We start from the raw sequence: 23,673 nt of genomic DNA, 5'->3' as shown, positions 1-23,673 counted from the left end.
GTCTTATGAGTGGAGTCTAGCACACAGCCCAGCAAAGCAGAAACTTCATAAATATCAATTGAGCAAATGAGTGAATGAATGAAAGTAACGTGGGAATACTGCGGAAGTTGGCGGATCTCAGCCGAACTCAGCTACACTTAGGAACCAAGAAAAGTCAAGCTGCAGGTGTCAATCCAAGTAAATATATATTATATGCTGAATAAACATATTGAATAACAGGATTGGAACACACGCCTGAGATCAGTTATACAAATGTAGGAATCTCCGGACTAAACTGGACGGCTAAGGCTCAAATAGAGCAAATGTGGCAAGACAGTGAGTACAGGGAAAAAAGAAGAAATAAACTCAGCAGTTTTTAAATCTATTATCATCTATCTAAAAGAAATTTTACTATCCCACTAAGAAGAAAAGTATACCTAGTAAAAATAAAAACAAAAAGGTCTAGGCACTTAATATTAATAATTCATACATTACACAAAAGGTCATCAAGCAAGCCTATTGGTTTTTCCAAGGTCAAGCAGTAACCAAAATAAGAAAAAGTGTTTTATATTTTGGCCTGAAAAAACACAAGGCTAAATACAGAGTACATTCATTTAAATAAGCATATACTCAGAGATTTTCTAAAGATTTATACTATGCCCCAAATTTACAAACATAATGCTGGGATTATCTACAAGAATAAGATACTTTCTTTAGTATCTTTAGAAATTAATGTTTTTTATCTTTGTGTTATTGTGTCAAAGAGCCAACTTTCATGTTATATATTCAGAATGTCAAGTATGACTCCAGATATTTAATTTCCCTTCCAGGCATGACTAGTAACTTCTTAAATGTAACAACTCAAAACTTTTTAGTCATGAAGTCAAAATATGTATGTAATGTCATAATTTTCTATTTTACAAGATATAGTAAACAGTTCTGCTCTGAATTTTTGACCCAGTCACACATACTGAATTGGTTTTTGATCCAATTTGTAACCTCCCTGCCATGGCCAGAAACTAAATCTCACACACTAATCAGAGTTCTCAAATTTTCCGAATAAGAAAAGAATAAGAAAGGCCTTCATTACAAAAAGACGTCTTTTCATTCTGGCATTGAGAAAACGATTTTCATTAATTAACCAAAAGCTTTTAACTCCCAGAAAGATTTAGTTAAAGCACATATTGTTAATTATCATACTATTTCCCATAACACCCAGGAAAAGATAAGGTATGTTAAGAAAATAAAATTTTTACACGGGGGAAAAGAAAATGGCGTTTTAAAGTGAAACACACTGAGCAAGGTAGCCCTGACGGATGCAGCGCTGGGGAGACCTGAAGAACTCTGACAACGTAAATTAACTGGGGCAAGGATAAGGATGAAGACAAAACATCAAAGTGTACTACCTAAAGTCTTCAGGTCAGCATTAACACACTAAAATAGATATCAGCACAGTGTTGTCTACTGAGCAGATTCTACCAGTACCCTGCTGGGTTATTTATTCAATCATCAATAAACATTTTTTAAACATTCTCAAAGAGCCATGCTCTGAATTAATATGTGGCAGGAGCAATGGCAGGCAAACATTTGGATCAGTTTCACTAAAGTAAACCACCAATACAAGCAAGTTTTTAGAACAATTAAAAATAATAGTGTTTCATTTTATTAAAATTTATAGTAAACTCTTTTAGAACAACTTACCAGCAACACTGAATAGAAACCTGGCTGCGTCTCCCACTGTTTCAACTGCTCCTCAGCTGGTTTTAACACAGCAGTATCCTGACTGGTGGCCTGTGTTAAGACCTGAAGAACGACAGTACTGGCGCTATTGAGATCCATGGAAACCTGGCAATGATAAGTTAACATACTTGAATGTACATAATACTTTAAAAATTAACACTAATAAAAGGGAGAAAAGGGGCTTCAATGTTCTGAATTACTCCTGTACTTCATATCTACTCTTTCATGTATCTGCTGGATTTCTATCTCTTTTATGTACCACCCATACTCTAACTTAGTGTACCACCCATACCCTAACTTAAAACTCCCATAATTCAAATCGCCTTTGCTTAAATCAATTTATTTCTAAAGGAAACTGCCTTTTATTGTCCCATATATAGAAGGCAGTAAATTGGGGGGAAAAAAATGACAAACAAAAACCAAAGTTACTAAATTCTGGTTAAATACCACTGCCTGCCCAAGACTCTAATCATAATGCCTTCTTTGTTTGTTTGCTTTTTTTAAAGATAAGCATTATAAAAGTATTAACCACTTTATTCCTAACAAGACCAGGAGGAAGAGAACTGAAAAAGGAATGCTTTGACAGAGTGCTAAGTACCTCACATTATCATCTTAGGTGCCACCAATAAAACGTGTCTGAAAATTCTTTTTTTTAATATAAAAGACAAATGCATACCCAAGAAATATTGTGGAGGGGAAAAAAAGAACTGAACCAACAAACAAAATAAAACCCTAAGTTAGAAAGGATCTTAAGGGTTAGATCATCTAATCCTATACCAAGAACCTGAAGCCATTCTAAAAATACATAAGCAATTTATTGAATTCTCCAGGATTCTGTTTCTAATCATCCCCAAAATTGTGCACAATTGTTTACTCAGAAAAGTATGTATAGTTCACAATACACATATACAAAGTATGCAAGATTAAAACTGAAAACTAAGAGTTGATAAAAAAATAGTTCCCAGTACAGAGGTGACTGGGAATTAGCTTTATGACAGTAGTTACCTAAAACTGAAGAATGTTTCAGACAGTGAAAGTCTAAAAGTCATTAACCCATAAGGAATATAGCCAAAGCAAATTACCTCCTTTGTTAAGAGTTGTAATTAAATTGCAATGACTCATGAAAAGGGAAGATTCCAAATGTTGATTCAACAAGAAATTTTACCCAAATATTACAACTTTTAAGGAAATTAATCATTTTGAAGTCTATGTGAGTAAAGCAGCGCTAGGCCATAATAACTGGAATCAGACAAAATACTACCAATTAGCAATGGAGCTGAACTAAGATTTTAAATTAGTAGTCTGTTGTCTGTATTTTAGAACTGACTAGGGTGGTACCTTGTAAATATATATTGTCTCCCTCACTAATTAGGAGTTTTGGGGGTGTTTTGTTTTGTTTACTTTCTTGGTAAATTTTTTTTTATTGAAGTATAGTTAATTTACAATGTTGTGTTAGTTTTAAGTACCCAGCAAAGTGATTCAGTTATTAGATAGATACATAGATACTTTTTCAGATTCTTTTCCATTATAGGAGTTTCTTGAACAATGTAAGTTTCCATGTTTCATTACCACTTGGTAATAAGTGAATGGATTTTTACTCAATTTAGAGGGTTTGTTGGTAATGTGTGATTTCAAAAACAGGCTATATAAGAGAGATTCACTTCATGGAGGCCCTAAGAAGATGCTTTACAGAGATAGGCAGTATGTCTTTCTGCCTAGTTGAAATATAATGCAAGCCGCAAAAGCAAGCCATGTATGTAATTTTTACCTTTTCAAGTAGCCACATTAAGAAATAGAAACATGTGAAATTAGATTTATTATATTATATTTAACTCAATATTTCCAAAATGTTATCCTTTCAACATGCAATATTTTGAAAATACTGATTAACAATGAGATATTTTACATTTTTTATACTAAATCTTCAAACTCCTGTGTATATTTTATACTTAAGGCACATCTTATTTCAAACTAACCACATTTCAAGTACTCAACAGCCACATGTGGCTAGTGGCTACCATATTCGCACAACCCCACTGAAAGTGTGGCCCAAGGACTGGCAACACCAGCATCACCTCACAGAAATGCAAATTCTCAATCCTCTCTCCAAACCTAGCAAATGAAAACAGGGGCTGAAGGCAGCAGGCAGTGGGGCAAAAAGCTGTGCTTTAGTAAGTTCTCTAGGTAAACCTTAATAATTGCCAGAGTTTGAGAAGCACAACTTTAGAACATCTAAAACTAAGGTACATCTGAAAGTCCAGCTCCATTGCTAATGCAGTGGATGACAAGATGTACAGCAGTTTCAATTATACATTCTTACTAAAAAAGGTAGACCCAAGACTTCCCTGGTAGCACACTGGTTAAGAATCCGCCTGCCAATGCAGGGGACATGGGTTCGATCCCTGGTCCGGGAAGATCCCACATGCCTCGGAGCAACTAAGCCCGTGCACCACAACTACTGAGCCCGCGAGCCACACCTACTGAAGCCTGTGCACCTAGAACCCGTGCTCTGCAACAAGAGAAGCCACTGCAATGAGAAGCCCACGCACTGCAATGAAGAGTAGCCCCCAGTCGCCACAACTAGAGAAAGCCCGAGCACAGCAACGAAGACCCAACACAGCCAAAAATAAATATTAATTAATTAATTAATTTTTAAAAAAGAAAAAGCTAGGGCTTCCCTGGTGGCACAGTGGTTAAGAATCTGCCTGCCAACGCAGGGGACATGGGTTCAAGCCCTGGTCCGGGAAGATTCCACATGCTGCGGAGCAACTAAGCCTGTGCGCCCCAACTACTGAGACTGCGCTCTAGAGCCCGTGAGCCACAACTACTGAGCCTGTGTGCCACAACTACTGGAGCCCGTGCACCTAGAGCCTGTGCTCCGCAACAAGAGAAGCCACCGCAATGATAAGCCCGCGCACCGCAACGAAGAGTGGCCCCCACTCACCGCAACTAGAGAAAGCCTGTGCATAGCAACAAAGAACCAACACAGCCAAAAGTAAATCAATTAAATAAATAAATTTATTTTTAAAAAGTATATATACATACATTAAAAAAAAAGGTTGACCCAGCACTGATTTGCAGTTCTCACAAGGGAACTGTCTAAGGTATAAAGAGCAGGAATTCACTGATTCTCTCCCAAGCAATGTAAGAGCAACCAGCTTTAAAAAAAAAAAAAATTTTTTTAAAGTCAATATCTGAGCATATATTACATGCCAAGCATTGTACTAAGCGCTTTATTCATTTATTTACTCCTAATTATTATTCTATGTGGTAGATACTCTTATCTCCATTTTTTAGGTTAAAAACTAAAGGATCAGAGACCTTACCTTGCCAAGGTCACAATCTACTAAGTAGCAGTCCCTGGACTTGAACACTAAAGACACTATTCTTTTTTTTTTTTTTAAATGCTGGCCTTAGACGAAAGGCCAGGATGGGGACTCAATTGTTTGTTTGTTTATTTGGCTGCGCCAGGTCTTAGTTGCAGCATGTGGGATCTTCATTGCGGCATGCGGGATCTTTTAGTTGCAGCGTGCAGGCTCTTAATTGTGGCATGCAGGATCTAGTTCCCTGACCAGGGATCAAACCCAGGCCCCCTGCACTGGGAGCGTAGAGTCTTAACTGCTGGACCACCAGGGAAATCCCCAAAGCCACTATTCTTAATCAATACCTAATACTGCCTTCCTTGAGTGACAGAACAGACATTTAAGGCATCTCTGTAGTCCCAGGGCCCAACAAGATACATGACATATGCTTAATAAATATTTGCTGAATTAACAAAAGTGATCAATTTCGAATAAAGGACTTCACACTGAACCACACAGGAGCTAATTAACTGATTTATTCAATAAAACTGCTGAAAGCCTGCTGCATACCAGGCACTGTTCTAGGTGCTGAGAACATAGCAGTGAATAAAATGGTGTCCTAACTTCATGCAGTTTACATTCTAGTGGAAGAAAACAGATCTGTTTTTAAAAAAAAGAAAGAAAAGAGGTAGTGGTATGAAGAAAATAATGTTAAAAATTGACTCTAACTGAATGTGTTACTTCAGATTAGGTGTTCAGAGGTTTCTCTAGTGACACTTACAAGAGACATGAGAGTGACAAGAGAGACCCACAAGCAAAGATCTGAAAGCAGAGTTCTGGATTGGGAAAACAACTGAAAACAAGGCCTTAATATTATAAACAAACTTAAGAAAGCCAGTATAATTGGCACTTAATGAGAAAAGGGGAAAGTAGTACAAGATGAGGTTGGAGATGTAGGCAGGAACAGATCATGTGACGGACGACCATGTAGGGGAAAATAAAGTGTCTGGACTTTGAAACATGCACAAAAAAAGCCACTGGAAGATAGGAAGAATATACGAATATAATAATAGAGAAAGACTATACCAGAACTCATCGCTACCCCAAACTCAACCTGCAAAAAGAAAGAAAAAGCCATGTCTCTGTTTTGGGCTACTACTTGAAAAATAAAATCACTGACTACTGCCAACCCCCAGAGCAATTTTTACCTAGAACAAAGATTGTGCAGAGCACTCACATACACACATACCTTCACAATTCTCTGGACCTTCGCAACAAAGCAATCCTTAAGTCTATGTACTCTTATCTCTGGGGCTTCCCTGGTGGTCCACTGGGTAAGACTCCGTGCTCCCAATGCAGGGGGCCCAAGTTCGATCCCTGGTTGGGGAACTAGATCCCACATGCATGCCGCAACTAAGAAGCATACATGCTGCAACTAAACATGCCACAAGGAAGATCCTGCATGCCACAACTAAGACCCAGTGCAGCCTAAATAAATTAATATTTTAAAAAATGTTAAGTCTATGTACTCTTAACTTTATGCCCCACTTACTCTCGCCATTCACCCGTTCCAATGGAAATGCTAGAGTTCCTCATCCCTACCTCCCTCCAGCACCCTGCTCCATCCAGGTCTTCCCCAGCAGTATATGCCCTGTCCTCTCCTCCTCTTGCTTTGATCCTTGCTCCCAAAAAGCTCATCCAGTCTGGGAAGGAAAGCTCAGCTTATATATTTTTGGAGAACCAATTCTATGCCAAGCACTGCAGTAGTTGTTGAGATAAGAATTAGAAAGGGTCATTTCCTCTCCCCAAAATATGCGGAATAATGAGGTGGGAGGCAGAGAATTATCCTTATTAAAACAAACTACAGGACCTCCCTGGCGGTCCAGTGGTTAAGACTCCGAGCTCCCAATGCAGGGGGCACGGGTTCGATGCCTGATCGGGGAACTAAGATCCTGCATGCCACACGGCATGGCCAAATAAATAAATACCGATGCTGCTAAGTATTTTAAAAAAAAAAAAACTATGAAAAATAAGTTTCTAGAATACCAGTTGGAATCAGAGTATATTTCCCCCACAGAAACAATATTATGAGTGGTTTATCTAATGGGTAAAAAGGCTTTTTGGTCTGAGAAACAAATCATCATTCATAACTTATATTGGAAATATTTCCAAGTACTAATCAACTTCCTGAAGGGAAGCTTCAGGCAGCAATCAGTTCCTAAATTGCAGATTAAGTGCATCATCAAAAATAACAATCCAAACCCATAATGGATTATTAAACATACCACATTACTAAAGCCTATTAAATTTTTTAAAGATCCCATAACAAACCTATAAAAAGCAAATCTGGCACGTGTACTAATATCACTGTTTTATAGAGGAAGAACTTACAGCTATCAAGAGAATTGTCCAGGATCATTGTAGAAAACTAGTACATGGCAGAGTGAGCCCTAATAACAAGGTGTTTAGAATCCCAGCTCTTCCTACTAAAACATGAAATGGTCTCACCACACCACCCTACTCCCTAATACTTAGAAACACACCATGCTCTCCCATAATAGGTTCCTGGAGAAAAAGATTCCTGAATCCATCAGAAATCTGAAAGGACTACATTTTCTATGTATTAAATATTCATACAGTACTCAATTGTGGAGTTTTCTTGAGAGGACAACAATGGCAACAAAGAACAGGGGGAGAAATGTACTGAGTCATTCAAATTTAACAGTGTGGAAATAAACTTCATTTGGGATAAAAGATAGATGATTACTGACTAGCAGTAGTCAGTTTGGAGGGTAGTACACCTGGAAATTAACCTTCAATATCTTTCTCTTGGAATTAGCATGCAGAAATATAACAGGGCTGCTACTGTTATTTGCACATAGTAGTGAAGCAGACATACAACTAGTCTCCAAAAAAAGCCAGAGACCTGAGACTGACAGAGAAAGAGAGGTAAGAAGAAAAGGAGAAGGGGGTAAGGAATGAGAAAAGAAGGGACAGGGTAGAAGGTAGGAGGAGAGGGAGAGACAGACACAGACTAACTGGTGGGAATGGCCAGAGGTATTTCTCAAAGAACTTGACAGGATCTTCATGGCGATCATCACCATGTAGGCCTGAAGGCCATGGAAGCTTGTCTCTCACAGTGGAAGTGCTGTTACATCTCCTCTGTTGAGGTCTATGTGTAGTGAGAGAAATCCCATACCTATGTTAAAACAATGTATCCTTTCCCTTTCTGTGCTCCTATAAATTATCAAGAGACAACCAAGCAAACAGCAAGATTAAATTTGCCTAGGTCTTCTAATTAATAGTGTATACACTGAGATTGCTTTGATTTTCATTAATTTGTATAGTTTCAAAATCATAAGCAAGAGGAAACACTGCTTGTGAGCATTTTATTAGCTCTCAACTACACTACAGAAGAGCATTATTCAAAATCTAAATGCATACTTTTTTTCCTCTAAGAACAATAATACGAAATGAGAAGGTGAAAATTAAAAGGGCAGGCATTTCACCCTTCTCACTATTTCACAAGTCAATCAGTTCAATTTATTCATTACTGAACTTTATTGTAGTCTTTGATTCTATTAAAGTCTAAATAATCTAGCAATATATGACCAAGAGCCTAAAAATACTCATACCTTGTACTGGACTTTCTAGGCTTGATTCTATAAGATACTTTGCCAACTGTGGAAAAATCCGAAGTCCAAAGATAATACAGATGCACCTGTAGTTGGAAACTTACCAATTTTCATTAAAAGAAACAAATAGGGAAAACTCAGTAACCCTGCCTGCCACCAACAAACAGACTTCTCAGGCCTGCATCGACTTTAACTTCAGTCATGACAATTTTCTTTAGACTACTACATTATCTGTGTTTGTCCTTAGTTTTAGGACATTCCACACAAACAATAACCACACCCCACTTTTAAAAGTTAAAGCAGTAAGTAATCTGAAGAAAAGAAGGTGTAAGATTACAAGAAAAATTGAAGAAAAAAGAATTTCGAAATCAAAAAAGTCCCCTCAGTGAAATAATTTATTCAGGCATAGATCAATATGGATGCTAAAACCATTAAGTGAGAGAAGAGCTGTTGGGGAACAGAATATCCCAGTGTATCGCCCCACAGATTACTTGCTAAATGCAATGAAGAGATAAACAAACCTTTAAAATGAAGGGATCTGTCAGTCTCTGGCTCAACCAAGAAAGCAACTTCAGTATCACCAACAGCTGCACAACTTGAGCTAAAGTGCCTCCTGATGTGATGATGCAAAAAGAAGTATACAACCTCATCTCTGAACTACCAAAACTGATCAGCCACAATCTAATCAAGACTCTAGATCCAATTTCGAGTTTAAAAGAAAGGAGAGAGAATACTTCTGGGATGGTGGCATGAAGAGCTCCACAGATCCTCTGCTCAGTTAAACAACTGTAACTGATAAAAGTTATAAAAAGCAACCATTTACAGTCTCTGGAAAGCATATTTAAGGACATACAGCAAATGGAGAAACATTTATGCAAGAAATACTACTAAATCTTGGTAAAATGTGGAATGACTTCAGTTTGAGGTGATGAAATGTTCTAAAATCGATTGTAGTGATGATCACACAACTCTGTGAATATACTAAAACTCACTGAATTGTACGTTTGCAGTGGGTGAATTGTATGGTCTGTGAATTATATCTTAATAAAGCTGTTATTTTCTTTTAAGTGCTCTATGTAAATGCCAAAGTTAGCAAGAGACCAGGAAAAGCTGAAGAAATGAAAAATGTGGCTAGAGTAACAACAACAAGTGATGTTAATTCAGAGCAAGGAAGAGCACTTGTTTAAGAAACTAAAGCAAGATGAAAGGACATAAGACTTCTGACATAAGCCAGAAGGCTCCAAAGATGCTAGTCCTATTCAAATTCACACTGTACCATTTGGATTCATTTCAGTTTCTCAACAGAGACTGCTTGGCAGGAAAATTCTTCTCTGTGCATGCATTATAGGTTGTTTAGCATCCCTGCATAGTATATGTAAATAACACTTCCTAGGGATTGTTTTGACTCAAGATGCTTCCATATATCTCCAAATACCTTCAAGTTAAAGAACCACCAGGGCTATGGAAGCATTCCCTATGAGACATCATGCAGACTGTCAAAGACTGATATATTCTGGAATAAAAGATAATAAAAGATACACACTAAAACATATAGAACAAGGAGGAGAGGAGATATTCCCTTGCTTTCTCTTCTCTACTCCTAAAATATTCTACCTACTCAAGAGTTTCAAAGGACCTACAAACTCCTGCTTGGTGGTAGAAACTCAAGCTTAACTCCTAAACCAATCAGGATTTTAAAAATACTCTTAGTCTATTTTGTAATTAGAGGAATATCTATAATGTCAAATAAAAAATACCACATAAAATATACGTAATAAAGCTATACAAATATAAAAATGCCTAAGAATAAAAGACAAGCAGGAAACATAAGATTATAAAGTGTTGTGCTAAGGTAGTCCTAGGAGTTATGGGGATTCTAATAGTCTACACATTTTACCTTTACGATGAAAAAACATTTTTTTTAAAAGGCCAAGAATTTTCACTTTACACCTACTCTAAATTTCCATGGGAATATTTGCTTGATTTCTCTTCTGTAATCCTAAAACTTATTCAAACTCCTCAAGAGTTTCAAATCATCATGTATTTCTCTTGTCAAGCACATACCAAGAAATCATGGCAATATATTATATATATACATTTAAGTAGATAATGTAGTCAATAACTGCACTCTCATCATAAACATTCAGGACTTGGTTTTCAGTAGCAAGAGTTGATAAGCAACAGTTCTGCCATATTACCTGGATTTGTGATGGCAATGTTTACCAAAAGACATCTTCCTCATGCAGGGGACTCTGAGTCTTATATTCTAACAGCAGTTTTACCTACAAATATTCATCTCTAAAAATTCTTACTATGTGACGTTCATAAAAACAAAAGTTTAAAACATTTAACAGTCTGAGAAAAATGAAACTAAGAAAAAAAATTCTGATTTATTATTTACTTTTCTTTAAGCTTCACATACATATATACTGTACACTTCCATCATATAAAAGGAAAATAAATTTGTATTTGTTAGCAATATCGTGTTTATCTTTAATTTCACTTCGAAGTATTTTCCATGAAAGTTTCCACATCAACTTGCTCCTTTACAAGATAACATCCTACTAGATCTACTATTTCTAAAGACGTAGAAATAAACTGATTAATCTGCAGTGCCACCTGATGGTAAGAAGTAAGTAGCACATCCCAAAGAGTATGTTCTAAGCATCCTCTTCCCATCAACGACAGGGGAAGAGAAGGACACTGGAATTCTCAGTGACCACTTGGTCAGGACAACCATCTGCAAAGTGGCAGGACAACCTTACAGCAAGTGTTTTCAGGGTTCAGGAAGTTAGGGCAAAGAATGCTGAGAAAAGCACTCCTGAGGGAAAGAAATGAATGGGACCCTAAAGAATAATGTAAATACAAGATGGTACTGAAAACATGAAAATGAAAACTTCACACTGAGGCAAAACATGACAACAACCTTACAGCACTGTCTCTACTTCTGTACTTAAATACTGCATCATTAAAAATACTCTCTTCTCGGGAATTCCCTGGCAGTCCAGTGGTTAGGACTCTGTGCTTTCACTGCCAAGGGCCCAGGTTCAATTCCTGGTTGGGGAACTAAGATCCCACAAGCTGTGCAGTGCAGCCAAAACAAAACAAAACAAAACAAAAGGAAGATTAAAAATACTCTCTTCAGGACTTCCCTGGTGGTGCAGTGGTTAAGAATCTGCCTGTCAATGCAGGGGACACAGGTTCGAGCCCTGGTCCAGGAAGATCCCACATGCCGCAAAGCAACTAAGCCCATGCACCACAACTACTGAGTCTGTGCTCTAGGGCCCGCAAGCCACAACTACTGAGCCCGCGTGCCACAACTACTGAATCCCGCACGCCTAGAGCCCGTGCTCCGCAACAAGAGAAGCCACTGCAATGAGAAGCCCGTGCACCACAACGAAGAGTAGCCACCACTCGCCACAACTAGAGAAAGGCCGTGCGCAGCAACGAAGACCCAATGCAGCCAAAAACAAATAAATAAATTCATTAAAAAAAAAAAAAAATTCTCTCTTCTCTAGCAAAAGAAAATGTGAGATGAAGACATAAATGTGTTTGAGCTTTACACAAAATAAATATGACAGAACTTAAGAAAATGTAATATTCATAAGCAATATTGTAGCATAAAGGAGACTGAGAAACTGTAGAACAGGAACAGGCAGAGTGATATGAGGAGAAGGATGAAATCACCTAAGGAGAAAAACATGCAGTAGTCCACATTTGACAGAAGGACAAATATTCAGAAAGAAGAAGAAAAGCCAGATACAAGCCATTGAGACAGTGGCATAAGAACTTGAAAGCTCCAAATTTCCTCCTGGAAGAACAGGTACTGGGCAAATAAAAACCTGAATGGCGAGTAGCCCTTTTGGTGAAATGTATAAGCAATATAGTATTTACCATGAATCACTGGAACATATCCTACATAGAGATGTGAGGAAGATGTCATTTTTTCAAAGACAGTTAAATTCCTGCAAGTCAAATCATGATCTATAGCCCAAATCTACTAAAAGAATAATAAGAGGCAGAAAACATTCTTGAGGAATTATGGATATGAAATATTACAAAACTGTTCAACTGCCTGGAGTCAAAAGCAAACTAGAGAAAGACAATGTGTCAAAGACAAGAAAGAAATGAATTTCTGTGAAGACCAGGGGAAGAGTTCAAACTTTGAGAAACAGAAATCTTAAAGCAGTTTGCCAAAAAAAGAAGTTAAACCTGAAAATGACCAAGCTTCTAGACAGCACGACCAATGTAGTTAGAGCGGAAGTAGGTGAAGGTAAGATGAAATAAAATTGACCATGAGCTGATAGCTGTTAAACCTGGGTGGTGAGTAGATAAGGGTTCATGATACAATTCCGTCTATTTTTGTGTATGTTTTTTAACATACTGAAGTGGTTCAGTATGTTTTTTAAAGTGACAGCTAATGGACCATGATACAGAGAATACTAAAGCTGCTGACATCAGCTGCTCTGGAAATCTTTAAATGCACTAGATAGTAAAGCGCTCCTTCCTCCACACCACTCTTCTACATAGAACATACTTCTGTTATTACATCTATTTCCTTTTGAGTCCCATCAACAAAATCATGAGCTGCTTAAAGGCAAATATTGTGTCTTATTCATCTATATATGCGAGCACCTAATACAGTGTCAGGGCTATAGCAAATGCTCAGTAAATGTTTGATGAACTGAACAAAGCAATAATGTGATTGTAATTTCTAAGAGCAGAAGGCAGGCTTTTAGAAATGATGAAAAAGAGGTCAAAGAAACAACAATATTTCTGGAAGTACAGAAATTATATCACAGTTAAGAGAGAAATATCTATAAAAGACACTACGAAAGTAAACAGTATGCTGAAGAGCTAAAAAAAAAATGAAGGAAGGAATAAATGAATGAACAATTCGCTCAGTATCTTCGCCTACTGAAATGAGGCACATTGAGCCAATAAAATTTAACAATGCTTTTCACTGGGAATATCTAACATCCTCTGTTCTAATCCTGTTCTCTCAATCAGGTTTCTGATACTTATTGGCCTGTCATTAGACTTTTCCACATTCATTCATTCATTCAAATATTTATTGAACACCTACAATGCCAGACATTATTCTAGGCACTTAAGATACATCAATGAACTAAAAAGACAAAAAATCCCTGCTCTCATGGAGAGTATATGCTAGTGGATGGAGACAGAGAAGTAAATTATACAGTATGTAAGAAGACAGTATACAGTGCCAGAAGACAGCTGTGAAAGAAGTCCTGTCCAATAAACCCAAGTATTCATGTCGTACTGGGAGTTTTTAGTAAAATGGCATTGATAAACTTCCATAAGTCTCTTGCCTGTTTGGTATACATGAGAGTCCCCCATGACTGAACACCTTCTCATAGTTAAGGAGCTAATCCTAAACAACAGTGACACCCACCAAGGTAGCGCCAGCAGTGAGGCCCCAACTAGTGTCACCACCACCTTCTTTGACATCTCTTTAGGTAAAAGAAAAAAATATACAACTGTATGAAAACTATTAAAGAACAGCAATTATGCTTATTGGTTTTAAAGTTCCTTCTCTGATGTCAAAGAAATAGGAAGGAAAAGCTGTAAGCTTGATTTTGGGAAGATACTGTTCTTTGAATGGCAGTAATAGCACAGCCTAAATTTAGTAGACCATAACTGACCAAATTTTAGTCAAAACTTTTTGCTGTTAAGGGATCATCAGTCCTCTCCAAATATATATATCTTTGATTGGTAGTTTCCAATTACTGATCCAGGATATCATACAACTCGTCTTAGAAGAATCTCATTCTTGCTGTGAGAGTTCAGCCTAAGGACTCACTTGAATTTATAAAAATTCACTCATTAAAACATGTTATAGGCTGTATGCCCAGTAACACCCTCAAAATTAGAAACTGTTCTACATTTTATCATTAAAATTATGTTCTGAGTCATTAAAATAATTTTCTATCACCTTAGAGCCATCCATATCAGTTCTCTAAACAGTAAGTATATCTAATTTAAGCATTTTGTTTTACTGACCAAGAAACTGTGTCCTAAAGAAGTTAAAGAGAAAAACTGTGACTCCTGTACAGTCACAGGCAAATTGGTGACATTTCTGGAAACCTAGAATTCAAGTCTCCTATCCCAACCCAACACTCTCTATTGACTACCACATTTTTCCTTTTGATCACAGTGTTGTCAAATACCAATGAAATTAACTGTTTTTAAAAAATCTTTACACCTGAGAACCAAAATACAATATCAAGACTAGAGCTTATCTTCCTGATAAATTTTGTTACAGCAAAACTGAAAACCAAAATTTAAAAAATCTTTAGACCTGACAACCACAATATAGTATCAAAAGACTAGAGCTTATATTCCTGATAAATTTTACTATAGCAAAATTGAAAACCAAAATTAAAAGTCAATGAAAATACCATACACAAAGTTAACAAGCTTTATCAGGAATTTTTTTTTTAAAGAGGTATTACTTTATAATCATCAGATTGGCAAAAATTACAAATTCTGAAAATATTCAGTGCTGGCAAGAATGTATGTAAATAGAAACCTTTATGCACTGCTGCTAGGAGTATACATTAGTAAAACCACTTTGGAGAGCAATCTTGTCATCATGAATGAAATGTGTTTGTGTGCGTGCGTACATCCTATGATCAGATAATATCCTATGACCCAGCAGTTCCACACTTGGTACTATAGAAACTCCTGCACAGGCATACAAGGAAGAGACAAGGATAAGGGTGTTTGTCTTGGAGTTGTCTACAATAAGAGAGAGCTAGAGACAATATGCTGTCCATAGTTAGTGGAACAGATACATAAAATATATCTTATCCTCCCCTTGCAGAATGTGTTCCCTCTGGCTGCAAATCTCTTGCCTCTAGATATCTGCATGTCTGGCTCTTTAGCTTCAATCCAGTTTCTGCTCAAATTGTCAACTAATCAAATAAGTCTTCCCTGACTGCCCAATCTAAAATAGCTTACCTTTCAATCCAGAATCTCTCTAGTCCGGATATCCTTCCTTCTATTTCCTAATCTTCCATTTTTCTGCATAACACTTTTAACTGTCTGACATTCTAATACACATGTGTTTATTGTTCAGAATCCCAATTAGAATGTAAAATCCAGACACCAGGAGATTTGTTCAAAGGAATATCACCAGAATCTAGAATTAGTACCTGGTACATGAATAAATATTTGTTAAATAAATGAATTCAATGACTACATCCCAATCTCCACTTATAGCTGTGTAAAGTCACAAAAATGAACCCAAGTCTCTGACTTTTCAAGCCCACTCACAGTATATAACCTGAGTGGTTATATAACCTCCAGAGTATGTAACATTCCACATTTTTTTCAACTCCCTGGCAATTCAATTTGCATTCACAGTATTCAGCAATGAAGCAGCTTCTCATGGCCAGGCACTACTCTGAGAAATAAATAAGAGAGTCTTTGCATTCAAGTCTAGAGAGGAAAAAAGACAATTACAATATAGTACAAGCGCTATGATAAGCACTTATGGAAGAAGGTCAGAAGATGACCTAACTCACCCTAGGAAGGCTGGGGAAGGCTTCCCAGAGGGGAGGAAGGCAGCATTTGTGCTGAGCAGAAGTTATCCTGATGAGCACATTATGGGTATTTGTCAAACAGGTGATGGGTACATTCTAGGCAGAAGACACACAACATAAAAGTGTCTCAATTTTAAAAAACATCCTAACGCTTCTGAAGAACTGTAAACAATTCAGCATGACAAAACAATGTGAGGCAGGAAATAAGAGAAGGTGAAAGCAAAAACAAGCAAGGCTCAAATCATTAACATCCCTATTTCCAAGGCTTGGTAGTTTGGATTTTTATCTGAAAGTCTGCAGAGAAAGACTGCAGAATAACAGCACCATCTGCCTACAGAAAAAGGAAAGGTACAGAGGGATGGCATGCATTCTCAGAAGCATGGAAATTATTTAGAAGGTTTACATAGAAGTCCAGATAATAATGATAATCTGAACCAAGGTAGTAGCCACAGAGAAAAAGTAGATGAAAGAGGTAAAACAAGATTTGGTAAATAGTAATATAGTTAAGTGCGGGAAGGTTAGCACATAAGGGTAATAACAGGGAAGAGTTAAGATTCTGGTGTCTCTGAGTGAGTGATGAGCTGCATGCAAGAATCACAGGAAGAAGAGAAGCAACTTCAGAAAGGGTGAGATACGTAATTTTTTTGACATGAGTTTAAGGTATCTTAATACAACCACAATGTGTCAGAGTTATCTGTGCTAAACAGATCTGGGAGTCATCAAAATAGATATAGAAGTTGAACTCATAAAGGATGAAACCCTTCAAGGAGAGTAGGCAGAGGCAGAAGAGAGGAGAAGATAGTATGCCAGAGTGAAATGAATATTTAAAGTGGCCAGAGAAGAGAGAAAAATATACCAAGGGAAGACTGACCAAGACATGGAAGGAACATAAGGAGACTACAGTGTCACAGAAACAGAAGAGAATTTCAAGGAGGACTAGTCAAAATGTCAAATGATTAAAAAGATTCCATTAGATTTCAGAATAAGGAGATCAATAGTGACCATCACCCCATCAAAATCAGTAACTGCAGTCGATTGGCAGACTTCAACACACTGAAAAATAAATAAATAAATAAGAAAAAGGTGGAGAAAATGAACATAGACAACTTTTTCAAGAACCTTAAGGGAAATAATTACAGATAAAATTGCAGAGGAATCTAGAGTGAAAAGAGTGTATTTAAGACAAGTGCATTTAAATCCTGATAAATTAGTACCAGTTGAGAGTAAAAGGAATAACCAAGTGTTATGGACTAAACTGTATTCCCCAAAATTCATATGTTGGAAGCCCTAACCCTCAGTATCCCCAGTACTGAAGATAAGAATTTTGAAGATGTGATTAAGTTAAAATGAGGCCATCAGAGTGGACTCTCATCCAATATGACTGGTGTTTTAATGAGAAAGAGACACTAGAGGTTCTAGTGCACAAAGGTACAACCATGTAAAGAGGCAGAAAGAGGGCATCTGTAACTCAAGGAGAGAGGCCTCAGAAGAAACTATTTCTGCCCTAACCTTAATTGTGGACTTCCAGCCTTCAAAACTGTGAGAAAATAAATTTCTCTTGTTTAAGCCACCCAGTCTCTGCTTTTTGTTATGTCAGCCCCAGCAAACTAATACACCCAGGAAACATTGTCCCTGAGGAGAAAAAACTCGGAACACAATTAGAGACGAACAGATAGAGGTAGACAAGTATGCAGGTGAAAGAGGGAAAAAAGCAATGAAGTTCCCACCAATGTACTGCATTTCCTCTGTGAAGCAGAAGGCAACATTATCCAGGAAAGAGTAAGGAAGGAAGGAGGTGGTGGGCTAATAACCACCATGGGAAATAAGAGTAGTTACTAAAGACACAGAGGATTATTAGGCTGCCTTTCCATTAGTCAGTAAATGTTTGTTACTGAATGAACACCTAGTGTCATTCATGAATGCTTTAGTTCAGTTTCAATACGGTGAACTCTAGCAGTAACTAACAAAAGAAATGCATTGCAATGAATCAGAACCTGGTTTAAAAATCTAGATAACATGTGACCTTGTGCAAGTCACTTACCATTCTGGGCCTTAAGTTTCTTCAACCAGACAAACCAGACTTGATAATCAGCATAAGATCACCTCAGATTAAAAGTAAGAAGTGCTACAATGTTTATGCAGGTTTGTGCATGACCTTGGTCTTCAACTTTTACCAACCAAAGTAGTGTGTCTCAAGCTGTAATGTACATTCATATCATCTGGAGAGCTTGTTAAAATGCAGATTCTGATTCAGTAGATCTGGGGTTAAGCCTGAGATTGTGCATTTCTAACAAACTTTCAGGTGATGCCTACACCATATTTTGAGCTGCAAGGGTGTAGAACACTGATCCAGCTCAAGTTCTACAAAGCTTATAATTATCGGCTTATCTGTAATCAGCCTGATTTTAGAAAACCAAGGAAAAACACTCTAGACTCACACCTGCACGAAATGTCTTGCCATTCCGTGAAACACTCTGAAATTAACTGATAGTCCCCATTTGGTGCAGACAGGAAAAGAAAGGAATCATAGGAAAAGAAAGGAATTGCCATCAATAACACTAAATTAGGAGAAGCCCAAGATTAAATACAAACACACACACGTACACATATATACAACACAAAGGTTAAAACCTATCTAATCAAATACATTTTCTTTCTCAAAATATGAACATTTCTGGAAAAACACATGTATTTATCTCTAGAAAAATCTTCAGTATACTTTAGCTGCCACATGTCTACAAAGATTCTTTTGCATTCTGGTTTGATCCTGAATGCAAACACATTCCACAGTGTCACAAAACCTAAAATTGTTTTTTTTTTTTAAACCTAAAGATTTTTATGTTAATTCCCAAATAATCTTCACCTATTTGTTTAGAACCTCCAATTGTATTATCACAACTAAATTTGTTTGTGTTGAGAATTCTTTTCTGCTTTAGGAAGTGTAACTAGGGCAGAGACAGCCCAGCTGCCCCAGGGCTATAATATATCGCCACAAATCATTGCTATAATTAAACTGTTTTTTTACTATTCCCTGTGCTAGGGGTTACAGGAGGTAAATTCCACAATCCTATCACAACCAACAGGGAGAGATTTTCAATCTAATTTCACAGAAATCTTCTTCAGTGACAAAAGACCTAAGAAAAAATGTCATGAAATGGATGTCTCATATGGTAGAGTCACTCTGCCTTTAACCTGAAACCTCTGTACTGAATAGAGAAGTTTGAAATAACGTGAAAACGAAGTAATGAACTCCCTATCCAAGAAAAAATAAAAAATATTATGGCTGTAAACTACTCTTCCTTATTCCCTTCTGAAGAATAACCAAATCGCAAGGGCACTAGCGCACTACAACCGAGCCCATTCAAATGGGGTGGGGAGGGGAGATCAACTGCAACCCTGGTACCAGGAGGCAATTTAGCAGTCCTATCTATCTAGCCAAGTCACTCTGAAAAAATAAGACTTCCCTCATTCACCACCATGTCACAAAAGGATTAAAAAAAAAAAAAATGACAAATGCAATGGGCCTCAAAATAGTTTTGCTGAATCACAAATACCCTCAAGTTATAGAGCTGCAGAAGTCGCTGGGCTCGAGCACTGTCGGCCATACCTCAGCAAGTAAGTCCTCTATGAACATGTATAACTTCCTTCACTTGTTCGTTAAAGGCAAGCAAGGGTCTAATGGTCAATTAAAGCTTTCACAGTATTACTATTAGTAGCAGTATTGTGGGTGCAATAACAACATACAGTGGTTTTATACTAAAGATGACCACGTTCTCTGAAAAGTGGCACCACCTATCCCCCAAGGGCAAATGAACCACCCTAACCCGCAACGCAGCCACAATGAGCACCCTACGTCCCCATTTTGGCACCCAGCCCCTGCCTCCCTGCGTCCTGATTCCTCCGCGACCATGCTTCCCGCTCCCGGGCTGACTGGGGCAGCCTCGAGCTCCCAGGGGTCCTTGGGGTAACGGAGAGCCAAGCCTGCAGGCCGCCCTCCTCTCGCTACTGCTATGTCTGGCCTCCCACTAGCCACACGTTCTTCCCTCACCCCTCGGGTCTCCGCTGCCCAGCCCACTCCTCCCGCTCGCGCGCGCTCTGTGGCTCTCAGGCCGGGGCCTCACCGTTTGGTTCGGTCCGGAATGGCCCGGCTCTCCCGCTTCCACGCTCCAACACGAAGCGGCGTCAGCTCGTCCTGCTCCCCACGCTTCCAGTCCACACGCCGCCGCCTACTGATGCCGAAAGCCGCTTCTAGGAACGCGCCATGTTCAGCGTCGCGGCTCCAAACGACGCAGGCGCTCGAATACTGCGTCACGGACACCCGGAGCGCGTGGACTAGGCAAAGACAGAAGACGATAGGAGAACGGCGAAAGGAGAGGGAGGAGCTTTCCCTTCGAAACCGAAGGCGCCGGGCGTCTAAGGCAGCTCTGTGTGCTTGCGTAGTATAGAGAGCTGGGACCCACCCCCCCCCCCAACCGGACGCTGAGCGACCTGTAACCATGGAAACCATAGGTCGGCTCTGCCCCACTCCTGGGAAAATCAACTGTCTCCTGGGTTGATTGAAGCTTAAATCACAATCATTTTCCCTTTCTTATTCCAGATATCAGCTGCCAAACTGCATTGTTTTACGGATCTGTCTCGGTAAAGAATTATTTAAAATAATCCTACTCTCAGCAGTCAGCCCTCCCACGAATATTTATTTTTTTAAGGTCCTAAACTTGCTCGGCGCTCTAGTCCAGAACGATAGCAAGAGTGGAAAGATTAAAAGGGAGTAAATCCAGTTCTCTCTGCCTCTGCTGCTAACTAGCTTAGTGACCTAAGTTTTACATTTAGAAAAAAATAGTTGTACGGAAATAGTTTAGTGTTCATAAAGATTAATAAAAATAATAGATAACATTCATTAATCATTTAGAATGTGCCAGATACAGTTCTAAGATCTTCAGATGAATCATGTATTTAAATCCTTAAAACAACCCTATGAGGGTGAAGAAGCTGAAGCATTAGAAAGATCAAGTAACCTGCCTAAGTTCACACAGCTAGTAAGTAGTAACTAGCAGTGTTAGGTTTGAACCAGGCAATCATAAGCCTTGCATTACAAGATGCTCATCACACAAGGGCTATTTTTGAAAGTAAAAATACAAAAATTACCTAAATGACCACCAAAGGAATGATTAAATCATGACACATGCATATATAATACAATACAAATTGGCCATTAAAAATAATGTTGAAAAAGAATCTGAAAAAGAATGGATATGTGTGTATGTATAATTGAATCACTTTGCTGTACACCTGAAACTAACAAAACATTGTAAATCAACTATACTCCAATATAAAATAAAAATTAAACTTAAAAAAATTTTAAAATTATGTTGATATGTTAACATGTTCACAATGCATTAGGGAAAGAGTGGGTTACAAAACAATATGCTCAGTATGGTTCCATTTTTGGAAATAAGTATATGCGAAAATGTTAACAGGGTTTGTCACTAGTTGGATGGTATTATGGGCATGTTTTATTTTTTAATTTATTTTGCTTGATTGTATCTTCTGATTTTACTGAAAGGTAATACTTCTCAAATTTTAAATGTGCATAGAATCACATGGGGGTCTTGTTAAAATACAGATCCTGATTCAGTTGGTCTGAGGTGGGGCCTGAGAGTCTTCATTTCTAATGAGTTTCCAGTTAATGCTGCTCTCCATAGATCACACGTTTTGTAACAAGGCTGTAAGGAATATGCAATAAAGCAGGAAAAAATTACCTAATTTTAATTAAAATGAAAAAATTTGTTTAGAAGGATCTTTTCTGTTTGGAATAATGGGTTCTTCAGATATTGAAGGAAAGCTGTAACTTAGAAAAATGCACATACATAGATTTTGCCTACAATTTCAGGGCACCAAATTAAGATGCACTTGGAGGTCCTAGCTTCAGCTACTATGAATGTAAAATCTAGTAATATAGTATGTACAAAACAAATATGTACAGCTGGATAAATCTCATATGACTGCATTTTGCTGCTATATTCTCATATTCTCACGTTCTTTGAAGAAAAAGACAAATATTAAATTAATTTAAATTAAATGATCATTGGGCTGTTCAGAACATATTTAAAATATAAATATATATTCAGTGCTTTCCCCCCAAAATGGTTGAAAACTGAAAAGAGAAAGCAGAAAATTGATGGAGCAAATGATAAGTTAAAGAAACGTTAGCTTCCCTCACCCCTCAGTCTCAAGTAGGTTCCTAAAAACAGATAAACATAATAACAATGCAAATTATTTGCCTCAGTAATATTATGATTGCTAACTTCTAAATATTCCCTATGTGCCAGTAACTGTTCTAAGTGTTTTTTAAGTGCCTGACATTGAACTGTAGACATTTCATGTAATTTATTATCCTCATCACCACCCTATATGGAGATTATTCTTTCCCTCATTTTACAGATTAGAAGATGATGCTCATATGAATTAAGTAGTTTCAAATTCTTAACTGGAGAAGCACAGACTCAAATTTAGATATATGCTTTGTGGTAGATAGAATAAAAGATAGCCAAATCCTAGTCCCTGAAACCTGTGAATATATTACTTTTCATGGCAAAAGGGACTTTGCTAATATGATTAAATTAAAAATCTTGAGCTGGAAATATTATCTTGTGGACCCAATGTATTCACAAGGGTCTTTATAAGAGGGAGACAGGAGTATCCGAGAGAGAGATGTGACCATGGAAGCAGAGGTCACAGCGACATGGGGCCATGAGTTAATGAATACAGGCAGCATAGAGAAGCTGGGAAAGTCAAGGAAATGGATTCTCCCCTACAGTCTCTGTAAGAAACTCAGTCCTGCAGATGACTTTAGACTTCTGACCTTCAGAACTCTCAGACAATAAATTTGTGTTGCTTTAAGCTACTGTTTGTGGCAATTTTTTATAGCAGCAATAGAAAACCAATATGTGCTCCGAAATCATAAGGTTTCGAATTTGCTACACTTCATTTAATATTGTAACTTGGGTAAAATTGGGTCTTGGGCAACTCTATAATATAGTTCATTAGCTGCTTATAAATTAACTCATTAGAAGCTTACCAGCTTAGGAAAATAAGTCTTTGAGAAACTAACTGATCTGCCCTTGGTAATGTAATTTTGTAGCAGCTTCAGTTTTGTTTATATATTTTTTAATTTATTGATTTTTGGCTGCATTGGGTCTTCGTTGCTGCGCGCGGGCTTTCTCTAGTTGCGGCGAGCGGGGGATACTCTTCGTTGTGGTGTGCGGGCTTCTCACTGCGGTGGCTTCTCTTGTTGTGGAGCACGGGCTCTAGGAGCGCGGGCTTCAGTAGTTGTGGCTCATGGGCTCTAGAGCGCAGGCTCAGTCATTGTGGCGCACAGGCTTAGCTGCTCCGTGGCATGTGGGATCTTCCCGGACCAGAGCTCGAACCCGTGTCCCCTGCATTGGCAGG

General features: G+C 37.9%; 1 protein-coding gene across 3 annotated transcripts in view; it reads right to left on the bottom strand.

The window, feature by feature from the left end:
- The window catches only part of IPO11 (importin 11), a 489,980-nt gene extending 469,483 nt beyond the window's left edge, over positions 1 to 20,497 (bottom strand). For all 3 annotated transcript variants that reach the window (XM_061189289.1, XM_061189288.1, XM_061189290.1), the window contains exons 1-2: positions 20,346 to 20,497; positions 1,681 to 1,824 (exon numbers count right to left, since the gene is read on the bottom strand). In XM_061189289.1, coding sequence (XP_061045272.1) covers positions 1,681 to 1,818 — 138 coding nt within the window. In that variant the 5' untranslated portion in view covers positions 1,819 to 1,824; positions 20,346 to 20,497. The remainder of the gene's footprint in view (positions 1 to 1,680; positions 1,825 to 20,345) is intronic.
- Between the last annotated feature and the right edge of the window lie 3,176 nt (positions 20,498 to 23,673).

Source organism: Eubalaena glacialis, chromosome 4 (genome assembly GCF_028564815.1).
Source record: "Eubalaena glacialis isolate mEubGla1 chromosome 4, mEubGla1.1.hap2.+ XY, whole genome shotgun sequence".
Lineage (NCBI taxonomy): Eukaryota > Metazoa > Chordata > Mammalia > Artiodactyla > Balaenidae > Eubalaena > Eubalaena glacialis.
This window is presented reverse-complemented; position numbering and strand designations above follow the sequence as displayed.